Source organism: Lepisma saccharinum, chromosome 18 (assembly GCF_977018435.1).
Source record: "Lepisma saccharinum chromosome 18, izLepSacc3.1, whole genome shotgun sequence".
Taxonomy (NCBI): domain Eukaryota; kingdom Metazoa; phylum Arthropoda; class Insecta; order Zygentoma; family Lepismatidae; genus Lepisma; species Lepisma saccharinum.
This window is the reverse complement of record NC_139246.1, coordinates 10,218,982-10,244,680: the sequence shown is the minus strand read 5'-3', so window position 1 is coordinate 10,244,680 and position 25,699 is coordinate 10,218,982. Positions and strand designations below refer to the sequence as shown.

At 37.3% G+C, this 25,699-nt stretch overlaps 1 protein-coding gene and 1 non-coding gene across 2 annotated transcripts in view; one reads left to right on the top strand and one right to left on the bottom strand.

Moving 5' to 3' along the window:
- The window catches only part of Pi4KIIIalpha (phosphatidylinositol 4-kinase III alpha), a 131,000-nt gene that overhangs the window by 55,035 nt on the left and 50,266 nt on the right, over nt 1-25,699 (bottom strand). The window contains exons 17-25 of the mRNA XM_083140110.1: nt 25,349-25,482; nt 24,112-24,213; nt 22,518-22,691; nt 19,219-19,384; nt 12,009-12,212; nt 10,285-10,540; nt 7,432-7,589; nt 3,330-3,458; nt 834-985 (exon numbers count right to left, since the gene is read on the bottom strand). Coding sequence (XP_082996236.1) covers nt 834-985; nt 3,330-3,458; nt 7,432-7,589; nt 10,285-10,540; nt 12,009-12,212; nt 19,219-19,384; nt 22,518-22,691; nt 24,112-24,213; nt 25,349-25,482 — 1,475 coding nt within the window. The remainder of the gene's footprint in view (nt 1-833; nt 986-3,329; nt 3,459-7,431; nt 7,590-10,284; nt 10,541-12,008; nt 12,213-19,218; nt 19,385-22,517; nt 22,692-24,111; nt 24,214-25,348; nt 25,483-25,699) is intronic.
- Nucleotides 20,429-20,499, top strand: TRNAS-GGA (transfer RNA serine (anticodon GGA)). The gene has a single exon. It is a non-coding gene; the product is annotated as a tRNA-Ser (tRNA).

Genomic DNA, 25,699 nt, shown 5'->3' with positions numbered 1-25,699 from the left:
CTTGAAAAAATAGGTCAATATAATTATTTTACTCTATTTTCCTACCACTAATGCCATTCAAAAATGCCATTTAAGCAGCTGAATTCCCCACCTCCCATAAAACTTTCAGTTCACACATGTAAGAAATACTTCAACTTGTGCAAGTTCAGTCACGGTTGATTGTGATGGTAGTGATATTATAAACTGCAAAGAAATAACACCATGGCAACATTCAGGATTCATAGTTGTAGCCAGATGATGGTAGAAGACAGAGGCTTTCAACAAAAACACACTTTTACTAGTGGTGAGTGAGTGAGTTGTTTGTTCACAACCACACATTTTCAAGAGTGAGCTGTTTGTTCACAACCATATATTTCCAACATTTTCCATGTTGCTATCTTCACCAATCATCTGGCTACACTGCACCGAAATACCATCTAGGCTTCTCCAGTGAACATGTACACACATGTGTGGACTCAATCTATCCACTCAGTAACCTAACTCTTCGATCTGAACCATGTATTACTGACATTCTCCATCCCTTCTACTCACCATGTGGCAAAGAGTCAAGCACTGGTAAAAGTGTCTTTTTGTCTAATATCTGTTATCATCTTCTCGCATCATCTGGCTACACTGCAGTACAATATCATCTTTTTCCCCAGTGAATATGCAGCCAGGTAGCATAAGACAGCAATTTTAATTGTGTGTGGCAAGTGGTTTATTTACAGTTTCCTTCCATTGTGATTCATATTGAGTCTAAATTTATGGAACAGTGATTGATATATGACTCACAAGAGAAAATGGGTTTAAAACATCATACTAGTCAATAATTTCTGAAAGAAAGAATGTTTCACCTGAATCTGCACCCAACTGCAGCTGCATGCCTGCTCTGATGTCCTTCTTGAGAGCCTACAACCATAGGCAATGAACGATGCAGCAAACTTGCTATCATTTCCACCTTTCCCTGACTTGAGTATTTGACCGTCTCTGCAAGCTCAGACAGGAACTAAAAAGAAAAAAATCGAAAGAGTTAGCACTGACTGGTTAACTCATTCTTGCCTTATACCTCAAATGATTCACTTTCCCAGTAATAGAATACTGTTCTCCAATCAGGTCCATGGTGACTCACACTCACCTTCATAGAATTGATTCAATCCTCATTTTTTTTAATAGCTATAGTTCAATAAACATGTAGTTCAACGAACATGTAATCTTTGCAAAATTCATCTTCAATTCATAATTAGGAGAAGAGAGACGCGGTAGTAGATAAATACGGAGAAACTAGTTACTCACTTTATCCACGAAACTGTTTTTTCTTCTTTGTTCTATTAATTTCAGTGGCCACTGCCACCATCCTCGTTGCAACTTGTTACTTGGTGTGCTTCTATTCTTTGTAGTTCTCGCTGTTGTTAACTGTACGTCCCTGTCCATGTCGTCTGCTATTTCCCGGCACTAACTGTTGTAGTAGGGGAATCCATGTATGGTGTGCCTGTCCGCTATCGATGTTTAGCACATGTGGGAAGTGCATTATGGGACGTCTTTCCTTGATTTGATTTTAGTGTCTATGAGTGTGTGGGTGGTGTGCTTGACTTGTACCTTTTGTATTTTATGGCTATTGTATTTGATGTGTTTAGCAAGTGGTAGTAGTGGGTTGGGCTTTTTTTGCATCTGTTAGGTGTTAGATGCTGTTGCAGAGAAGATCTACAAGAAGAGATAGTCACCATCACTGAAATAGTCCTGAAATATGGCTACACAGAAGCACAACTTTCCACTTGGTCCAGTAAAGCGGAAATACAGGTCAGGCACCCTACTCGGTTACAATCAACCCATCCACAATCAACCTCCAAAGGCAAATACAAATGGTTTGCCTTCCCCTACCATCCCACTACATCCAACAACATATCCAAAGCCCTTCTCTCCTATGACATCAAAGTAGTGCACAAACACAATGCCAAAATAGCTGATAAACTCCCCCCTTGATAACCCAGTTGTATATGATGCAGGGTGCGAGTGCAAGGCACATTACATAGCCAGGTCCATCAGATCTGTCAATGAAAGAATCCAACAACACCTAACACATGCAAAGAAAAAAAAACCAACCCACTACTGGTCTTGCTAAACACATCAAATACAATAGCCATAAAATACATCGCCCACACACTCGTAGACACTAAAATCAAGGAAACACATCCCATAATACACTTCCCACATGAGCTAAACATCGATAGCGGACAGGCACACCACACTTTGATTCCCCTACTACAACAGTTAGTGCCGGGAAATAGCAGACGTACAGTTAACAACAGTGCACCTAGCGGCGGCTGGAGAACTACGAACAATAGAAGCACGCCAAGCAACAGTACAACAAGTTCCGAGGATGGTGGTGGCAGTGGCCACTGAAATTAATAGAACAAAGAAGAAAAAAACAGTTTCCCAGATAAAGTGAGCAACTAGTTTCTCCGTATTTATTCATCTTTAAGTTAAGCAATTTGAATTATTTATACAAAATTGTGTAAACTGCAAAAATTACTGTAACTCTCTCTTGTTCAGGATCACCACTTTTGCAGTCATATGAAAGAAAAAGTAATGAAATATACTCTACACCATTAAGCCAAGACTAGAACCTCAAAAATTTGAATTTGAATATAAAAGTTTGGGTGCACCAGCACTTAGGCTATTTTGCACCTGTCACATCCAGCCCTTTACCATAACTAACATATAACAACTGTTGTACAGTATAACTAAAATCTTAAAATATTCTGACCAGTTACAAGCTGAGGCTGTAAAGGGGCTCTCAGCACACATAAGGACAAAAAAAACAGGACAACACACAGAATTATACTGGCCATAGGGCCAGTCGCCAGAGCCTCATTAGTCTGCAAAATGCATTCCAGGATGTACTATGTGGAAGTGAGGTTGACAATTGGGTGTACTATGTGGAAGGTCAAAAACACTATATTTTATAGATTCCCTAACCAACTTTGTAGCAAGCGTGGCCTCCCTGATGACATTGTGGTAACATTGTCACTTATTGTAATCCAGGGGTTCTGGGTTCAATACCTGAGGTCAAGTCAAGATTAGCCTAACCTAACATATTTTTCTTAATAGGTTTGCTATTCATTCATCCATTGGATTCTTAGGCTTCAATTATTGACAATTTCAGTGTGAAAATTCTATAATACTCAACTTGGTAATTACACTGGATTAGTGTTTCAATGCCTAGGCTAAAATGCAAGGCAGAAAGAACAATTCACCTATATATTAGGGAAAGAGGTACTCTCTTGAAACATGGTTGCATAAAAGAATTTAGATTAAACAGAAGAGTGCTTTGAACACCATAAACTACTCACTTGAATCCAGATGTCATGTGGCTTCACACATGGTGCTTGAGGCTCCAATGCACACCCTTCATACGCTGCCAATGGGCTAACTTCTTCCTCTTCTACCGAGAAAAGTCCTAGTTTCTTGTCAACTGAGAACTACATCAAAAAAGAAAAGTTTAAAAAATACCCAGGATGAGAAAAAACAGTGTACATCAGAAATTGTGTATATCAGAACAAATAAAAAATATATACAAAGCCCAGAATGCATGACAAAACAGAGTGAAACTTGAACTTTACATTTTCAATTCATTTCTTTGCTTTGTAGAAACATAAGTAAAAAATGCAGACTCCACCAGGACTGAAACCTAAATTTCTGGTACACATGTTTCAATTCTTTCCAATATTATAAGTTTCTGTCAAATAGATTTGATGTTTTGCAGGATTTAAATGATGATGAAAATATAAATGAAACAGATGTAAATAAGAATTGGGAGCACATACGTAATGCAATAGAATCAGCAGCTAAAGAAAGTATAGGATACCATAAAACAAGAAAAAGTAAGCCATGGTTTGATAATGAATGTCATAATCTAATAGAAATATGGAATCAGGCTAGACTTAGGTGGTTAAATAACTCTGATGATACAAATCTAAGCTATTATAATAGAATAATGCGAGAAGTTAACCGCACGTTTACAAGTAAAAAAAGAGATTACTTGAAAAGCAAATTTAACGAAATTGAAACAAACAGCAAAAATAAAAATATCAGAGATTTATATAAAGGAGTAAATGAATTTAGGAAGGGGTGGCAACCTAAAGTAAACTTGATAAAAGATAAAGATGGTGATTTTCTAGCTGACCCAAGTGATATTCTAAATAGATGGAAGAACTACTTTAATGACCTTTTAAATATTCATGTAGGAGATAAATCAGAAGTAAACGAAGTGCACACAGCAGAACCTTTAGTTCCAGAACCTAACTTGACTGAAGTTAAAGATGCTATTAAAAGGCTAAAGAATAACAAAGCACCTGGCATTGATTTAATACCAGCTGAGTTAATTAAATATGGTGGAAATTCGTTAATATGTCAAATTCATAAATAAATTTGTTTAATATGGAATAAAGAAGAAATACCTCAACAGTGGAAAGAATCCATAATTGTTCCTGTGTTTAAAAAAGGTGATAAAATGAACTGCAATAATTACCATGGAATTTCTCTACTCTCAACAACATATTAAATATTATCTAACATTCTTTTAACAAGACTAACCCCATATGCTAATGAAATTATAGGTGATTATCAATGTGGATTTAAACGTAACAGATCAACTACAGATCAAATTTTTCACATCAGACAGACACTTGAAAAAAAGTGGGAATATAATCAAAATGTCCACCAGCTAATCATTGATTTCAAAAAAACATATGATTCGGTCAAAAGAGATAAATTATATAATATATTAGTCAAGTTTGCAATACCTAAGAAGCTTGTTAGTATGATAAAAGTATGCACCAGTGAAACAGAAAGTAAAATTCGTGTGGGTATTAATGTGTCTGACAAATTTACAATTCATGATGGGTTAAAACAAGGAGATGCATAATCTCCATTGCTCTTTAATTTTGCCTTAGAATATGCTGTTAGGAAGGTAAAAGAAACTAACAAAGGACTAAAATTAAATGGTATGACTCAGTTGTTAGCATATGCAGATGATGTAGACTTATTAGGGGATGATATAAATACAATTAACAATAATGCTAAAATATTTTTCAAAACTGCTAAAGAGATAGGTTTGGAAGTTAACAAAGAGAAAACTAAATATATAAACTAAAAATATATGCTTACAGGTCGAAACCAAGTGTTAGGTAATAATCAAAATCTAATTATTGATAACAACTCGTTTGAACCAGTTTCCAAATTCAAATACTTAGGAGTAATATTAACAAATGAAAATTATATTAAAGGGGAAATAAAAAGTAGGCTTAATTCAGGAAATGCATGTTACTTATCTCTTCATAAACTTTGTCTTCCCGTTTAATATCTAAGAAACTAAAAGTTAAAATATACAAAACAGTAATTTTGCCTGTATTATTATATGGGTGTGAAACTTGGTCCCTTACATTGAGAGAGGAACATAAATTGAGAGTATTTGAAAATAAGATCCTTAGGAAAATCTTTGAACCTAAAAGGGATGAGGAGACAGGTGAGTGGAGAAGGTTACATAATTTAGAACTACATAATTTGTATTCATGTCCAGATATTATTAGAATAATTAAATCAAGAAGACTTAGGTGGGCAGGCCATGTGGCACGAATGGGAGAGGAAAGAGGAGTTCACAGGATTCTTGTTGGGAAACCTGATGGTAAGAGACCTATAGGAAGGCCAAGATGGAGGGACAACGTTGAGATGGACCTGAAGGAAATCGGTAGAGATGGAAAAGAGTATATAGATCTTGCTCAAGATAGGGACAGATGGAAGGCCTGTGTTGCTGCAGCCATGAACCTTCGGGTTTAAGAAGGCTAGAGAGTTAGTTAGTTAGTTATTATAAGTTTCTAAGCCATGGTTATAGATAATGCAAAAAGAAAAATGGAAGATGATAACTTCCTCTTCATGGGTAAGGCAAATTCATATAAGTTCATTTTTTATGAAAAAACAAAATGGGTGATTATACACCGTAATGTTAATTATTTTAAGATTTTTAAAGGCTGAAGTGCATTTTCCTATCATATTTTGAACCAAGTGAAATGAAATTGAAGGTAAAACATGAAATTTACAGTTTTTATACAGCAGACACAACACTTTCTTTCATCCGAATTATCCTCTGAATTATGCAAAATTCCAACACAATATTCAATTCAAAATATGGGATAAAAATAGATTTTCTTGAAAAGGTATAAAAAACATTAAAATATTGTGCTTTTCACATAAACAAAAGCCTACAAATGTCATTTTTTTATTTTGTATTATAAATATGAGTGCCAGTCAATAAATAACTAGAACAATTTTATTATACTCACCCTAGACATTAGAAAGTGTACAGGTGGACATAGTTCTCTTTGAAATAGTATTCTACAGTTGAATGTCTGCCAATCTTACAACATATGCTGGAACCCATCCTTTGATATGGAGTTTCAGGAATGTCTCTCCTTTTGAGACAGCTCCAGTCGAGTAATTGCATCTACTTCCAATTTCAGATGAGGAAACAAAAAAGAAAGTCACGAAGTTCAGGCCACACATTCAATATTTTCCATGGCCAAATAATGGTAAACAATATTGGCAATATGTGGCACTATGATGATGAGTACAGCTCTAGGCAGTGTCGGTGGAAAACAGTCATGTAATACTGCCCAGTGTTTGGTGGGACTTCATGCTGGTGCTGTCAAAGAACGAAATAACCATTGCTTTCCATGTTGAAGGAATGGGCTTGACCTTCTTTGACGTTGAAGAAGAGGGCAATCTTAAGCAAGACTGCCTGGAAGTGAATATCATCTGCTACTTAGTAAATTGTCCACCATTGCCAGATGTATACAGCAACCTATTTCAAATTTTCCACAATAGTTGATCCACATCCATACCAGTCACAAAAAATATCCTCACCCCCTCACACTATTTAACATGAATTCATTATTACTATTTATTGACTGCCCCTTGTGTAAAGTTTCTAAATCAAATTGGATATTTTATTCACCACAATAACACTGAATTTGAAGCCAAAATTGATTCTGCTTTTGTATCGAATTTTGATTGATTGATTTCCTTTATTTTACTTCGCTTCTTGTGCCATAGTTGGCTAATTTGCAAAGATAGGGATGAGTGATGATATGATGAAATTGATGAATGGACACTCACAATCATCCATGCCCAGGACAGGATTCGAACCCAGGACCACTGGCATCGCAGCACAACGTGCTAACCACTCTGCCATGGGGAACGGCTCGAAATTTTTATTTTTATTTATCACAAATATGTGTTTATATTCAAAGGCCAAGTTGCTGTGGTCTCATAAACCTGCAGTAATTGAAACTCGTCGAGTTTACTGTGATGTAGTAGGATTCCATCAAAAATTACTTTCAAGAACAATTAAAGATTCTGTACTTTAGAAATGGATGCTAAACATTAACAAGGGCTTACCTGCCACGCTGATAGCATTTCCTGAAGGAAGCAGAGCTCCAGATCTGGTCTTGCAGTCACTAGCCACTGCCAACACTCCACAGCTGTGTGTACAGAGATTTCTGTAAAAAGCTCGATCTGGGACCACGCTATTCGGTGAAGTAAGGCTCGATGAACACCTAGTAAAAGAATGGAAAGTTATTTTTTGGCTCATAATTATCATAATGCTCAAACATAGGGCTGAACTGATGCCAGTGTTCTTGGTATCAGAAAGTATCGGTTGGAATTTTATAATTGATACAGTCTGATATCTTTTCAGAGTGTACAGGTGTCATGTGGAGTCTGAATAACAAAAATGTTATTGAAAATGCATAATGTTAAGTTTTATTTTTGCAGGAACATTGTGGGTATGGAGGTAAAGTTTCCCGTACAAGACCATGCATGTTTAGGGCCTGTGGGGGTAGGGCCCAACACATTCTCGATCTCACCCACTTTAGAGGTGATGTGATCAACACCATGCTCTGGCTGCCTTCCCCCCACCCGATTGCCTCCAGGTACCCAATTGATTTGAAGCTGGGTGAGCCACAGAGCTGCTTTATGCAGGGAGAAGGCCAGAAAAATTCCAACTTTAGATCAGCCACCCTGGGAATTGAACCCAGGTCTCTCGAGTGGCAGTCAAACACCCTATCGACTAGACCACCATGAGATTTTGTGATTAAATTTCTCATGTGAAATATGAAAACTCTGGTACACTGCTATTGTATATATAGTTCCAATGGAAAAAATATGCAGTTCAGTTTGTAAATGTTCTGAAATAGTTTGAGCTGTTACTACTTTCAAGGAACAGGACTGGTGGGAATTGGCAAGATTTCCCTGATTGATTTGGTTTGTTTTACTTTGCTTTTCTGCCACTTTTGGTTAATCGTGGCAATGAGGATGATTGATGATAGATGAAAGGACACTTGCAAAGAACACCCGTGCCCTGGCCAGGATTTGTACCTGGGACCCCTGGCATCGTTGTGTGCTGAGCTAACCACTCTTGCCATTGAGGTTGCCAGTTCATCTAAGGGCCTCCCTAGTTGTGTAATGTTAACACTGTTGTCTTGTAATCAACGAGTCGACCCCTAGCAGAGCCACGGTGCACAATGGTTCAGATCCCACTTTAAACTGTAGATGTGGCTCTTCCAACTGTTACATGTGTTTGAGAAAACTGAAGCCATTGTACAGTAAGTGCTGAAGTCCAATTCTGAAACCTGCTACAACACCAATTTCCCATAAATTGCAATGAGGTTACAGCAGCTACACACAGCAATTCTATAGAGAGACGAGAGCTTTCAAACAGAAGTGACAAGCAACAAGTGACCACTATCAGCTGGAAACAAACCTTCAAAAATAAATGCAACCTCTTGTATTGGAGTGACACGACATGCTGAACATGCTGATTTTTGCTACGCATTGCTTACACTGGGCGATTGTCTCAATAGTAGGCATCAGGAGTAGACAAAATTAAGAAAAATTCACGCACCAGCCCTTTATCTCAGGAGACAGCTTTATTATTATTATTTTTAATTTTATTTATTTGTTTATTGCAAATAGAAGCCAATGAAGATAAGGTACGAAATGTGACCTTAAAAGTTTAATTTATTAATAAATACAAGATTGGATTAAAAGTAATTAATTCTTGCACCAGAGTTGCCTTTCTAAAGAAGGCTTAACAGGTAACAGCATGAATAACTATGCAATTCATTCTAATATATGGCCGTCTCTAGCATATTGCCGCAGATTTTAAAATTTGGCTAGCAACAGTGCAACAATTTATAATGGCATGTTTATTATGCTGATTTGATTATACAAGGATCATTCGGAAAGTAACTTCTATTTGGGTATAAAATAAACACTAGGACATTGTGAGAGTTTTTATTATATACAACTGAAAGATACAACTCTAAGCTATTTTTGTACATAAGCACCATTTATGTTGAGACACTTATCATATCAGCGAACAAGGTTTACAATACACATGTCAAAGAAATTTGCCGCATGTGCATTCAGCCATCCAGTAACACTGTCCTTGAACAACTGTGTTTTGGAACAGAAAATGGATACTGTTGGTGGAGTTCCTGGAACAATGCACAACAGTCAACGCCTAAGTGTATTGTGAAACCTTGAACAAATTGCAACGAGCAATTCAAAACAGGCAACACGGCATGTTGAGTTCTGGCATTGATCTCGTGCATGAACTCTCACCCACATACTGCTGCTTGAACCAAGGACCATCTCCAACATTTTCAGTGGGAATTGTTTGACCACCCTCCTTACAGACCTCTTTCCACAAATGAAGAAGTGGCTAGGGGCACAGCACTTCAACAATGACCAGGAGCTCAAGGACAATGTTACTGCATGGCTGAATGAACAGGTGGCAGATGTCTTTGACATGGGTATTGTAAACCTTATTTGCCGATATGATAAGTGAAACAGAAATGGAGCTTATGTAGAAAAATAGCTTAGAGTTGTCTCTTTCAGTTGTATATTATAAAAACTCTCACAATGTCCTGGTGTTTCTTCCATACCCAAACGGAAGTTACTTTCCGAATAACCCTCGTACATGTGATACAGGAAAAAATGCACAAAAAAATAATTAAAAACTTAATTTAAAGATTCAGGCACCAGGTGAAAATTTTCAGATGCCATGACAAACTTGTGCCCTGTATTTTTTATCCCTGGAAGGTGGCGTGTTGCCTCGGTCTGTTGGACAGGCATGCACAGTGGATGCTTTTTCTAAACTGGAGGGGAGAGTGCCTATTCTGGTGTGTCATGTCACATGTCACTTCAGTGAAACTCCCTAATGAGAACCTTTATTAACTCTGTACCAACCTGGAGTAGATATAAGCATGGCAGTTGCTCTCCACGAGGCTCCACGATGAGCAGAAGAGTCCTTGTTAGCGCAAGCTTTTCGTACGTCATTGATCAGCCTCAAAATCAGCTTGTCCCTCTCCTCCTCCCCTTTGCCTTCTATGTCGGCAACTAATCCAGCCACTTCGCCAGCGTACCTACTGCGAAGGCGAAGGGATGAAATAAATCTGGAGGAATCGCTTTTCACACAATTGGGACGCTTGTCCAGCATGGTTGTCTGTAAGAAGTAAAAAGTATTTTTAAACTTTTAAGTCTGATATCTGTAATTAAAACTTAGAAAGTTTCATGCTTTAATTTGCAAAATTCACCCAAAAGATTGATTGATTCGTTACTCTACTTCACTTTTCTGCCACTTTTGACTAATTGCAAAGATGAGGATGAGTGATTTGGTTGATTTTACTTCCCATTCCTGCCATCTTCAGCAAAGATGAAGACGAGTGATGAAATGACAAAACTGATGAAGAGACACTTACAAAGAACACCCACGGCCAGGCTGGAAATCAAACCCAGGACCCCTGCCATTGTAGCATGCTGTGCTAACCATTCCACGACGGAGGTCGGCTGAAGTGTTGTCTATCGGGGTGTCTACCAAAATAACAAATCCAAAATTCTTGACCTTTTCATGACTTTTTCTTGACCTTTCCCCCTCTTTTGCTTAACATTTATTTAATCGCCCCTCACTCAGGAATAGTTGCAAAATTAAGAAATTATTTCTATTCAATGAAAATCCTGTAGGCCAATTACGATGAAAATTGAAGCTGTACTTTAACAAGAGATTTAGACATGCTTTAATTATTAGATTTCATCCTAGATGGGGAATGGCCACATTATTTAATATTTTTTACAAAACTTCAAGAATGTAATTTTTAAGAAACAAATGTTAACCACAGCTCAATTCAATTTCAGATTTCCAAATATTCAATTTTATTTAATCCCAGTACAAATATTATTAAAAAAGAATGGTACTAAAGTAAGGTTAATTTATTTTTAAGTGAAAAGATATACCAAAGCAATTCTGGTGAGAAAGAAGAAAGGAAGGTTGTAAATTTATAGCTTGTGGTTGTAGTTGATGTAAAATCCACTAGAGGTGCTACTTGTCGTTGGATCGGCCGTACCGGGAATCAAGATTTGGCAATGCTGACCTGGCCTCCACGATCCCCAGATCTTAATCCATGAGACTTCTTTTTATGGGGGTTTGTGAAAGACACTGTGTACGTTCCTCCATTGCCACAGGACTTGGATAATTTAAAGCAGCGCATCTCTCATGCAGTGGAGCTGATAACCGAGGATATGTTGGAATGCATCTGGCAAGAAATTGATTATCGTTTTGACATCTGTCGTGTTACCCAGGGTGATCATATCCAACATTTGTAATTGCCCAGGTAAATGTACAACCTTCCTTTCTTCTTTCCAACCAGAATTGCTTTTGTATCTCTTTTCACTTAAAAATAAATTAACCTTACTTTAGTACCATTCTTTTTTAATAACCCTGTATAACAATGAAAGTTCACTATACTGTAAAAAAAAAAATAGCAACAATTCTTGACCAAAAGCATAATTTCTTGACATTCCTGACTGGTAGATACCCTGTCTATAATCATATAAATATGAACTTGTATTTCAGTGGATCACATTTAAATTGACATGAAAGCCAGAAACATAAATACAACTTTGTATATACTTACACTCAGAGGTGCAGACTGCACATTGAGTCCTGTAAACTGAAAAACACTTTCCGTGGCAAGAGCGAGTCCAGAGTGATGGTAGAGATTGGAAGTTGGAAGATAATTCAAATAATCCTGGAGGTGAGACCGTGTAGCATGAGGAGCCCACTTCATGGCTTCCTGGAGGATGCCGTGACACCGTGCAGCAAAGTCACGTACAATGTTCTGATCAGGAAAAGAGATAAACATGAAAGCTTGCAATTAAGCATTAAACCAATACCAATACTTAAATGCTGTAGACAATAACATAGTATTTATTAGGGCTGAGCTGATGTCAATTGGAACAAATACCCAAACCAATATGCCAATAATCTTACCAATTCCCACCAACAACAATACCAATGCTTCACAATTTTAATAATTAAAAGTTGTTCACAATATTGGTTGAATATTGATTAAAAATTAGTCCAATTAAGTGCATCGATTTACCAGTTCTTTTTGCTTCAAAATATTCAAGAATTACATCAGAATGTCAAAATAAATGTTATGTAAATAGGGAAAGGATTTTAAGGTGCAAAATTATGGTCGGGGAAGGAAAAAAAAAAGGATATGAAAATATTTTCAAAAAGGTGCAAAAAAGGTGTTGATAAAATGCCTTTATTCAGGCCTAAATCAGTTATATTAACATTCTTTATTCAATACTGTAGCAAATAACATAATTAGTAATAACAGGGTGGCTATTCTAGGACCATGATAAAATTCAAGTATAATTCCCGGTCATCAAGGTGAATTTTGCAAAAAATTCATGGTACAACTGGATGTTTCCTCTATTTCAGCCTTATGTATTACCATCTCTCACCATCCCCACACATACACATACAAATATATAAACAATATAAAGGGTATGTGCGATTCCAATGTATCCAAAATTTCTAAATTCTATTCAATTAAACGGTATATGTACAAGTGTGAGTCATAAGTCTTGCAATATTTCCACAAGCCAAACAGCAGGCACGTGCATACGCTGTGAGCGACTGTAAAATCAAGATCAAACTGGCCCAAGAGGTAGTGTGGCACGCGGACTATTTTACATGGAGGGTGCGACTCCGTCAGTATCGTCAGTCAGTTGTGAGTGGCAGTGACGATGAGTGTTCAACAATGCCTGATCCGTGAACTCTTACTGTAAGAGTTCGAACTCTGGCATAACGCTGTGGCAGCAACCCACAACATTTGTCATGCGAAAGGGGAAGGAGCAGTGAACCACAGCACAGCAACACGTTGGTTCCAGAAATTTCATGCAGGTTGCACACATGTAGAAGATCAGCCACGGTCCGGCCGCCCCAGGGTAACAGACTCAGAGAATCGAGGAACTGGCAGGAAGGTGGCTGCAGACAGTCCAACTCGAGGGGCTATACTCTGAATGTTAACCTGCTTTCATTGTACTGGAATGAATGAAGGTATGTTGTGTACCAGAATATTGCAAGACTTATGACTCACCCTTGTATTTAAAATATTTAATTTAAGATGCGGAATTTACATACTCAGACTCATGGCCGTAGGCAGGAAAAAAATTCGGGGGGGGGGGGGGGGTTCATTCATAATTGTACCCATGGGCGTCGCCAGAAATTTGAATAATAGAAATAATAACAATAATTGTACAATAATAATTAAAATGTCATAATAACAAAACAATTTTATTCCATAATAATAATACTAATAATAATTATTATTATATTATTGTAATATCCTTGAGGGGGCTTACTCAATCCAGCAGATGAGTGAATATCCAGCACAAGTTTCTTTTTTCTTTTTTTTTACGTTTCATGCTGTGTGTACTGAAATGCACAATTATTATACTTCATCATTAAACTTTAGATACCTTCAAGAGAAAGGCTTTAAAAGTTAGATGGAAATTTTAGTCATAAAGCTTTTGTTGTTTGACTTTAAAATTAAATTTTTGGAATTTTGAAAAGTGTGGAACCAGTTATTCTTTTTAAAAACTTAGCCTGGTGCAAGGATTGTAACCTCAATCGCGAACTAAATGCGCTAGAAAACTGGAGATCCTAGGTTTGAACTCCTATCACGGGGGATTTTCGACTTTATCGGACAGGGAATTTAAAAGCTGGAAAGGGAATTTTGGGACAATCATAAGGGAATCTTCAGTCTATATTCCTTGTGACGCAGGAGCAACACTGGAAAGATGACAACAGAAGTGATAATGGAGTTGTCGCGGGTGGGCTACGATTCTGAGAATAAATCCTGTTTCCCTCAAGTTTCAGAATTCCAAATGTATGAAAATTCTAGCTCGATCGTTTCAACATTGTCTCCATGTATTTTTGTGATTCTTCGAAAAAAAATTGAAAATTTGTTACAGATTTTGGTTTCTGAACTTCCATTAATCCAACATGTCAGAAGTTTCGGGGGGGGGGGGGGGTTGAACCCTAGAAACCCCCCTCTAAATACGGCCATGCTCAGACTGGAAATACATCTACAAACAAATAAATTCGATGTGATTAATATAAGTTGCAATTTTTCACGTCTATGCAGAAAAATTCAAGCAGAATTCACGCATAATTCCCAGAGCCAATAATTCACGTAGAATTTCCGGATTTCAAGGAATTCCCGGTGAGTACCCACTCTGATTAATTACATAACCAGTATTTAGGAAGCAAACGTGGCATTTACTCAGTTTCAAACAACTTGTTATACTGGATTACTTTCAACATTTCTTTCTTATCAAATGTAAGTCTGCTTTGAGCTCAGAAGATCCTCATATGTGGAGAAAATACATTATCTTGGGAACTATTTCGGATGCAATGATTATATTATATCATTTTATAGCTCTCGCTCTGCTCTACAAAATAAGACTACAGGATTTTTATGTAGATGCTCAAAAAGAGTGAAAACCATTTATTCTTCTGTCCAATTTTTTAACAAAACATGAAAGAAAAAGGTGTTGAAACATGAAGGAGGTGTTAAAAAGGGGATAAATGTGCTAATCTCATGAAAAGGTGCAACAAAGTGTGTTCATTTTACTTGATGTCATGTCCTAAAATATACCGGGTGTCCCAGAAGTCTTTCCCTGATTACAAACTTTATTCATATCCGCTATATGCAATGAGATCTGAAAGTGGTGCCAAAATGTTGGAAAACTAACCAAGTTTATTTGTTGCAAGTTTCAGTAATGTGGCTGTAGTGTAGCAGTGTCAGTGCCAAGGAATCTGGAATTAATGCTCTTGACATCGGGTGGCTTCTTTCCATACAATGTTTCTTGGACTTGAAAGGATTTGGGAACGAAGATAAATTCCATTTTTTAAATACCAACTTATTGATGGCAGATATTATAGACGAAAGAATTATGTACATTTGAAAGTTCCTCTGCACTGTTATTGGTGACCGGGTCTCGTGATACCAGAGGACGTGCTGAGCTTTTTTCTGATTTGTGAACATTTCCGGTTTTCTGGACACTGACACTGCTACACAACAGCCACGTTACTCAAACCTGCAACAAAAAAACTTGCTTAGTTTTCCAACATTTTGGTACCACTTTCACATCTCTACATTGCATATAGCAGATATGAATAAAGTTTGTAATCAGGGAAAGACTTCTGGGACACCCTGTATATCTCAGAAAATTGGTATGAAACCAGCTATATTTTTGGAAAGGTGCTGCACCTTAAAATCCCTTCCCTAGTCATCACAAAATGCAGTGTTTCATTTAATCTTGGTGTAAAACGAACGGAACTTTCAATTTGGAATAACTTCCAGGATAATTTGACTGTGTGAAAGTGTCACATGGCATTTTTGCAGAGCAGCTGGTATCGGTAAATAAAATCCAACTAATAATTTCCGATACTGAAACATCAGGATCAGTATTGCCTTAGCCCTAAAATACACACACACACACAGATTTTTTAAGTCCAATCAAAAGAAGAGAGAGAGAGTTGGGTTGCAGATTTGTGAATAACAACCATAGGTAATATGATGCTGGGAATAATTACATAAGATTTATTCCCATAAGGGTGACAGGGTTCTTGGTCCAAAGTCTATAAATTATATTATTGGGACAAACAGCATGAGCTTCAACCACACTTGTCTCTACTTATTGTTCAACTTTTTACATGGCTAACAACTTTGATTATGTTTTCTGCACAGTAAAGATTAAAAGAAGTGCATTAAGTGTGATGTCTTACCAGAGATAAGGTAGGAGCATTTGTAGTGTATAACATAGTATTACTGAAATAAAAAGCATGTATTCCCCTCTCCTGCATACTTAGGAATCAACTTTCCAGATGGCAAACAACTTGAATTTTGTTTTCCATACATTAAAGACTAAAAAGAGAATGCAGTGTATACAGTATTGATTTTTTCGTAGAGGGGGATGAGGGGCATTTTCATGGTGCAAAATGTAGAAAATGGTATTACTGAAATCAGTAGCATAAGATTCTCTCACCTACTTAACGATCAACCTTTGATGGATTGATTGACTTGGCGTTTTTAAGTCCATGTTATGCACAGTAAGACTAATTGGGACTGGACCTACAATTTAAAGTGGGATCCGAACCATTATGTGCCTCTACCAGGTATCGAACCTGGGACCCCTTGATTACGAAGACGGATTTTTGAGGTGGCAAACAACTTGAATTGTCTTCCCTACATTGAAAGAGTTAAATTAAGTGTTATGTAAATTTGTACCAAGAGGGAAGCTAATGGAATTTCCCTTGATAAAATATGTGGAATTTGTATTATTTAAAATACCAACATGAAAAAATCAAGGGACTCTATCCTCCCTCCTCTACTTAAGATGCAACTTAATGGATGGTAAACAACTTGAATTATAGTTCTTAGTAAAGTAAAGTAAAGATCAAATTACTCATGAACAAGCTGCTGAATTGAACGCAATTGAAATTTGTTGAACAGTGTTCATATTGGAAATCTTGAATGATCTGAAATTGCTCATGTACACGATCAAAAAAACATTGGACAAGTTCACATTTGACCAAAACGTGACAGTGTGTATGGCATGGAAAGAAATAAATAGACTAGTGATTAGCCGTAACAAAGAAAATGTTACTTCCAAAGGAAGAAGTAGGGCATGCTAGAAACTCGACAGAAGTGTGATGTTGACGGAAGCATTTCCTCTAACATTTTTGCTGGCATAAATGCTAAGTACATGCTTCAAAAAAATCATATAGCAGGTAGTACTTTACACGAAAGCATTTCATGGAATATCTTGGTAAGCTTTTGCGATTACAATGTATAATAAGCTCACCGGACAAAAAATTAGTCACCCCATGAGAAATTACATTAATACCGTGTAACTCCGCCTCTGGCCTTGATAACTGCCTGGATTCGGTTAGGGAGGGAGTCCACAAGGTTCTGCAGATACATCGCATCCAGTTTAAGCCACTCGCTGAGGATTAGATCACGCAAATCCACCAAATTTCAAGGATGCTGATTTCGCCGTTTAACTAGCTGTTCCAAAAGGTCCCACAGATTTTCAATGGGTTTGCGTCAGGTGATTTTGCAGGCCAGTCGAGATGTGATAGTGTGTGTGAGTATTCATCAAACCAGTCACATATACTTCCAGCCCTGTGAACTTTGTTGTCATCTTGAAAAATGGGGCGGTCCAGAGCATACTCATCATGAAGATGTTGGCTAAAGGGCAACACCTGATCATCGAGAATGTTCAAATAAACATGCTGGTTATGTTAGTGGACACCTCAATGAGGGGGCCCAATCCATGGTATGAAAAACACCCCCAAAACATCACAGATGCACCTCCGGCTTGAACCTGACCTTCCACACATTGAGGATGAAATGCTTCATATGGCCTTTGATGCACTTGATGCCGTGCGTCATTTGAATAAAGGCAAAAACGTGATTCGTCAGACCACATCACATGCTGCCAGTCAGCTACTGTCCACGTTCAGTGATTTCTCGCCCATTAAAGATGTGCAACTTTATGTGCCTGTGAGAGCAATGGCCTCGTGCAGGGTATCGGACTTCAAATTTGCATTGCATGCAGTTCCCGTCTCAATGTTCTCTCGCAAACAGGTTGAGATGAACCTTCATTAATGGACTGCAGCAATTCCTGTCGGGTTTGGAAGAGATTTTGATTCACAAGCCTTGAAATTCTTCTCCGGTCCCTCTCAGTTAGGACCCTTTTCCGACCACAATTCTGGCATCGTGATTCATCGCCACACCTGTTACACCACTGCTTGTAGACACGTTGAACAGTCAGCTGCGAAACATCAACAAATCGGGCAACTTCACTTACCGTATGGCCATGGGCACTGCTGAACACGATTGCCCCTTTTTGCCACTCTGTCACATCCTTGCACTTCCCCATCTTGACGCACAAATACCGCTTGTAGCACTAATGTCTCACTGAACGTTACTGCCTTATGATTCCGTAGAGGCAGTGTGTGCGCAGTTGTCCACGTAACTCAACCACTGCGCCTTCTGTATCTGTTTAACGACTCCTCCATGGTTCCATGCTAGGGTAACTAATTCTTTGTCCGCTGAGCTTACATACAGCACAAAAGGCACATCGAGTTACATCATCTATGCTGAGTGCATACAATTGAAAAAACTAAAATATTCTTCCATACGTGTACAGTAAATGCTATAATGTATGTATTTAAGAAGCACCATTCTTTTGTACCTAAAACCATTTAATATGAAATATTATTCCTCTCAGTTGTTACTGTCTTTTAAAAATGTGAAATGATACATTGTTTACATCCCATCATGTGGCCGCCATTACATCTGCATTCATAACCTGTCCGATAATAGATTTCAATAACATGTGCTCTGATTGGTTGAGTCAGGCTTGGATGGTGTTATTTAGAACTGTTCCTAATTAGAAATTCTTTGACTGAACCTTGGATCCAATGAGAAAAATGGCGTTGTCTCTGTCATCATTTCCTTTTAAGCATTTAATTCAACGACTTGTTCACAATTTATTTATTATACATTTAATGTTAAAATGAGTAATTCCATAATTTCCGCCGAAGGTAGGATGGGCAATTTATGGAAATTTCATAGGTTCATACTCAAAATCATGGCTATTTAATGTGCAATGTGCCAACTTTTATTACCTAAGGGGAGGGTTAACTTAGCTAGCAGATTAAACAGCTAATATGAAAAATCAAAATATTGCATTTTGTGATGTTATTTATTACTCGATATAAAAACACACACTTCTAACCACAAGTACTCTACTTACCTCTCTCGCATCCAGTGTATCCATCAACTGAAGAGTGTACGGTGTGTTTGGTATTTCAAGAGTGGGGTTCTCTTCATTTGGATCCAACTCCAAAGAGTAGGAGAGTACTTGCAAAATATCCAGCATACTCCAAAGAACGCAGCAATTCCACAGCAAGTGGGGGAACCTGGAAACAAGGACATGCAAGATCTTACTCCTGTATGGAATACTCAATGATTTCCAGCTGTTTCACAAAACCAACAAAATTAAATAACATATCTAGCACTCTGAAGCTCTTATAATAAACAGTACATTAGTTTACGTCGTACCTGCTGGATTTTCTTCTATTCTCCAGAACTGCCATTTGCAAAGGAAAATAAAGTATCAACAATATATATATTACAGATAAAGTTATATGAAATTTTTACCGATACTCATATAATTGATTACTTGTGATTATTTAATTGATAATTTGTATTATCGGTCAATGTATGCTAATTGTATTGGTCCAGTTTGTATTACTTTGTAGAAACAAATAGATGTATATGTTTATCTCTGCCTTCTGTAATTGGAGGTTTTACCTCTCTTGAGGGCAGTAATTAAATAAATAAATAAAATTTACTGATCTCAATAAATGAATTATTCTACAGATCTGATATATAATAAAATTGTAAATGTACGAGGGTCATTTGAAAAGTTCTCAGAATCGCAAAGAAAAACCACAATGACCTGTTGAATTTGGTTTTATTTTTCTACATAGTCTTGCTTTAGAGAAATACACTTCATACAATGATGTTCCAGTGCCATGACTCCCATCACGAAACGCAGATTTCTCAAGGCTTGCAAAATAGTCCTCCACAACTGCTTTCACATCTTCATATGATGAAAAAAACTTTCCAGCCAGGAATTTCTTAAGCTGTGGGAAGAGATGAAAGTCTGAGGGTGCCAGGTCAAGTGAATAAGAGGTGTGTGGCAGCAAATCATACTTCAACTGGTCGATTCTTGCCACTGAAACAATACACGTGTGTGTGTGGGGGGGAGGGGCATTGTCCCACTGCATGATGATTTTCTTTCTTCAATCCATGTCTTTTAGCACAAATATTTGTGACCAGTTAGTCCTGGTCAGCATAGTACTGTCCATTGATGGTGGATCCAGTTTGGAGACAATCTATAAACAGAATGCCCTTCACAGGTAAAACAGCGCCAGCAAAAAATCAGGTGAGGCCAGGCTGGCTTGGTAGCTCAGTGGTAGAGCAATGGCATGGATTGCCAGAGACCCGGGTTCGAGTCCTGGTCGAGCCTGCATTTTTCTACACAGAATGCACTTTCCATCGCAAAAAATCGACACCGTGATTTTTTCTCGCTTATTTGACTGCCTTCACCTTCTTTGCTGGTGGTGAATCATGATGCTTCCACTGTTTCGGTTGTTCTTTTATTTTGTGGTGCAGAAGTGTATCCACATTTCATCTGTAGTTATGAATCTGCGCACAAAATCTGTGGTGTTCTTAAAATTGGCCAGACATTCATTGGAAACACACATCCGCGTTCACTTTTGATCGACTGGCACCAATCATACAGACATTTTTCTCATCCCCCATTCTTCTGTCAAAATGAGAAACACATATTCACCGGAGATGCCTATGTCTTCAGCAATTAAACACACCTTCAGACGACAGTCCTCAAACACCATATCAGGGACCTTTCCAGTCATTTCTGCAGCTATCGCTGATTTTGGCCTTCTGCTACGTGAGTCAACTTCTAAGCTCTCACAACCATGTTTAAACTCGGTGGTCCATTTTCTCACAGTGGCAAATAAAGGAACAGTCTCCCCTAAAGTGTCCTTCATATCAGCATGACGCCTTCATTCCCTTTTTCACGAAGCACTTTAGCACTGCATGATGCCCAATCTTCTCCATTTCTGCACTACGCTCACACCTTCTCTGCTGTTCCAGGCTCTCGACGCAAAACAAATGAAGGCACTCGGACGATACAGTTCACATGTTCCCTTAAAGAGTGGGGCATTCCACTGCAATGTATCATTCCGAACTATTGCGGCCATTTGTCAGTCATTCTTAGAACTTTTCAAACAACCCTTGTATTTGTATTCGTTATTTAGCGTTGCTGTTCTGCCACGTTTAGCTAATTGTGATGAGAGAGGATTAGATGAAATTGATGAAGGGAGAGACAAAGAACACCCATGCCCAGACTGGGATTCAAACCTGGGAACTTTGGTGGTGAGTCCAAGAGTCAATCACTTACGTAAAATTGCCAATGAACCATGGAGAATCTCAAGGTCTGATCCACAATGAAACCAGGTGGCTACGTTGGGTTTTGTCTTAGAAACACAAACTGCATACAAAACCAGATTACATGAATTATACCTCATAATATAAGAGGTATAACTGATTGATTAATTGAGTGAATTAAATTTGTTGGGTGCCTCGGCACATATGGCCATTTTCCACCCTTCAATGTACGTATACGGGAAATACCCCCTTATCTAAAATTTTAACTTAAAGGTAAAAAGAAGGAGTGTAAGAAGGCCTGTGAGAAAAGTGAAAAGTGCAAGATTGTAGAGGGACCTGCACAAAACAAGCATGGCACATTAAAAAGTAAGAATAAACAAAAAGCTTCCTCACGAAGAGGAACACAATCGTCATCTCCTAACAGGGATGACAAACAGTTTGGAAAGTTAAAAGTCTGCCTGAGGAAAGTAAAGTCGGAACATTTAACAAGAATATGACAAATTCTTAAAACGACATTACAAACATGACACATTCGAGGGACCAGCTCTTACATCAAGTGACCATGGGTTACACAGCTGTGTCCAATACGCAATCGAGTGAGAACTTCTTCTCTACGAGAGGGACGGGATGAGGAACACCATGCACTAATGGTGGGCTTAATAATGTGAAGCTTGTGCCCAGTTACCACATCACATTCTTCCTGCCAAGTATCAAAAAGGCAACAACGAAACATATTCTGCTGGAAGGTGTAATTATTATATAATAAAAATAACAAAAATGAGAAGAGTTTTATACTAAATTACAGGCTATTTACAGCAATAATTGATAGAAATGCTTGAAGTTGATACTGTTAAGTGCGGGGATGTTTGCTCAAGCCTTGAGGAAAGCTGAGGGGGGATGGTCATATGTTTAACATGGTGACAATGGAACAGGTGGAGAGATTTTTTCATAATTATTCCTAGCTGGGGATAGAACACTGAATATAGAATAAATATAAAACAAAAAAAAGAAGGCAAAAAAATATATGGTAATGCGTCAATCATATTATGCTAAAGTAGAGGAATATGTTTATACCTGTCCACTAATCCAGATAGGAACTTATCAGCTACACGACGGATCTGTTTGTGAATATGGTTGAAATTCACAAGGAGAAATTGAGCATGCCCTTCAAGTTCACTCTCGCGTGCCTCGTCTTTCGGTTTGTTGGACATCACATCCAGGAACTGTGCAAATACTCTATCGCCTACACTGTAATGAAAATGAAGATTGTAATAATTAATTAATCCCTGACAAACCACAGTTCAAGCAAAACATTACTTTCAAAAATCAAGTGCTCTGCCATCAACATAACATATCACTTCAGCTATGACAATATATTACTTTACTAATGCTTTATTTGAAATGGCAGTGTAGAAAATATTTTATTTTATGCAAAATTATCACAAATATGGAGATCAAATAGATAGATACTCAAGTTAAGTAGATAATAATATTAAAGTACTAGCATTGAAAAATTGTTTAAATTTATTTATTGAAACCAGCATATATTGTTACAAAATATTGCAATAAATATTACTTTGAAAGTGGGTTTTATTCTTCTGTCCATGTTAACGGTATCAGTCCAACATAAAACCTAAATATTGATATCAATATTAACACAAATTGATAAAATGTATTGGCAATAGAACTAAAATTGGTTTGAAACAGCTCAAACTAATGAAAATATATAAATAACATTTGGAAGTGAGTACTACTGTAATTATTCAATAACACTTTGTAAAGCTCTTAAATACAGAGTAAAAAACATACAGCGTGTTCCGTTCAAACCTCCCACATTTGAATTCATCATTGCTAAAATGTTATGAAACATAATGAAATGCAAGTGGTACTAACAAAAGAGAAACTCAAAGAATTTTATTGCATAACCACGAAGTTAACCATTCTCTCACTATGCAGCACCACAATTGCAGCAGCATGCACAATCTGTATTGGCTTCAATTGTTGAACAATTTGCACCTTGTAAGGGTACAAATGAAGCCGCTTATGAAGCACTCGATGCAGTGTGTTTGTTGGCACTTTGAACTGCTTGGACGCTTGGCAAAGTGATTTACGTGGGCTTCTCTGAAATCCTGCTCAAATTTCTTCAACCTTTTCCTCTGAAACACGTCAACGAGAACGTCCGGATTGTTTATTAATGCTTCCAGTCGCCAAAAAATTTGCACACCATGCCTTAATGGTTTTCCCATTAGGTGCTTCACCTCCATATTCTCTCCGGTACTTTCTTTGCACTGTAATGATTGATTTGGTCTCTGCATATCAGAATACAGATTGTGCACGCTGCTGCGGAATCGCCATTGTGCTTTATGCGATTGTGGCGCTGCATAGTGAGAGAATGATGAACTTCGAGGTCATGCAATAAAATTCCTTGCGTTTTTCTTTAGTCTAGTAACACTCGCATTTCATTATGTTTCATAACCTTTTAGCAATGATGAATTGAAATGTGGGAGGTTTGAATGGAACATGCTGTACAATTGCATAAATATCTAACTTCTAGTGATAATTGTACCTCTGAGCGTATCTCTGAGGCTACAAAAACACCTTTCTTAAGCTTTTTTAAAAAAATATTTTACAGGATGAGGAACTTTTCACACAAAAATACCCGAATTACCTTGAAATGCAATGCCACATGCCAGCTTTATCTTTCTGAATTGCTGTGTCACTGAGATACTCCAGAATAGGGGCAAGGCTGGGTTCACTGGAATTTTGGACCCTGCAAAGAATAATGCGTATTCATAATTTTAAAACTCCAGAAAAGAGATTACAGATAAAAATTTCACGTAACTGGATGCTTCAGAAACTTAAATGAAAACAAATTATTAATATGCAATGGATCAATGACCTTGTACTAGGAATGGACACACAGCAATTTTTTCCTGATACTGATAATAACCAATATTCTACTGATTCAATGTAAAATTTCAAATATTCCTTGAAGTACCTGAATCAGGGCATCACCAATTTTGTAAAAACAAAATTCCTTGATTTTTCCAGACTAAGAACCTACATTTTCAAGATCAGGTGTCTTTACAATTCATGTACTTAAACATGTGTGTACGAAGGTCACTATATTTTAGCTAAACTTCAAACTTAGAATCCCATTTAACCAAGTTTTGAGAACATTCACTTCACATGTTAAAAGTAATTACAAGAAGGAAAACTGAACGGAAATAGACTGTTGGATATGGGCATCAAAGGACAACTTTTAAGTAATGCTTATCACATATTGACTTATGGTAAACAAAGAATTCATCATAAGAATTATAGCATAAATAAGACATAATTATACTGAAATTTAGTAATATATTAATGTATTAATTCTAATATCAACCGAACAGTATCCAAAAATTGCAAGAAGGAAGTGGTAAATGCCAATAGCTATTTACTGTAGTAATATCTATTTGAAAATAGTGCAAAAATTGGCCCCTTTTCCTGAAGTATTTAATATGCAATTTCTACTATAACTATTGACAATGTTCAGTATATCAGGCTGAATCATAGCTTGTTCACAACAAATTTTCAACTTTTTGCTTAGTCCAAAAATTTACTTCTAGTGTACTTCCACAAAAATGTTGATTTTTCCAGAAACAGAGTAAAATTTCCCGGATATTTCCTTGACTTTTCCAGTCTGGTAGACACCCTGTGAATGTTTCATTAACCTCATTAATTAATATATATCTAATCAGGATATTCACTTTACAATGGCATACGAATTATGCTTTTTTGATTATACCAATGACCCACTGTAGTCCTTGTTACATGTGCACAGAATATATCTCAGAAATTTTCAGAAGCATGCTGTTGGAAATTAATATGAATTAGTGTGAAGATAGAGAAAAATAGCTAACCTTTGTGTTTCCAGCCAAAACACAGACAGCAGGTAAGTTGCTTCTGCGAAAGACAGTTTATTGATATAGGTCGTCACTTCACCAGGATGTTCTAAGAGATTGAGAATTTGAGTCTTCAACTCCTGTAGTTCATTCTGCAAAGAAAGATATTTGAATGTTTTAAAATTAACTTGACTGTATGTCTGAACTGATTGATTGAATTTATGTTTTAAGTCTGCTTTATGCACAATAAGGCTAATTGGGACTGGACCTATAGTTTAACCCTGGAGTACTAGCGCCAAGTCTTACAGACCCAAGCCACATGTTTTTGAAAATATTTTTTGGTGGTGTGGCTTAGAGAAAGGTGCTTTC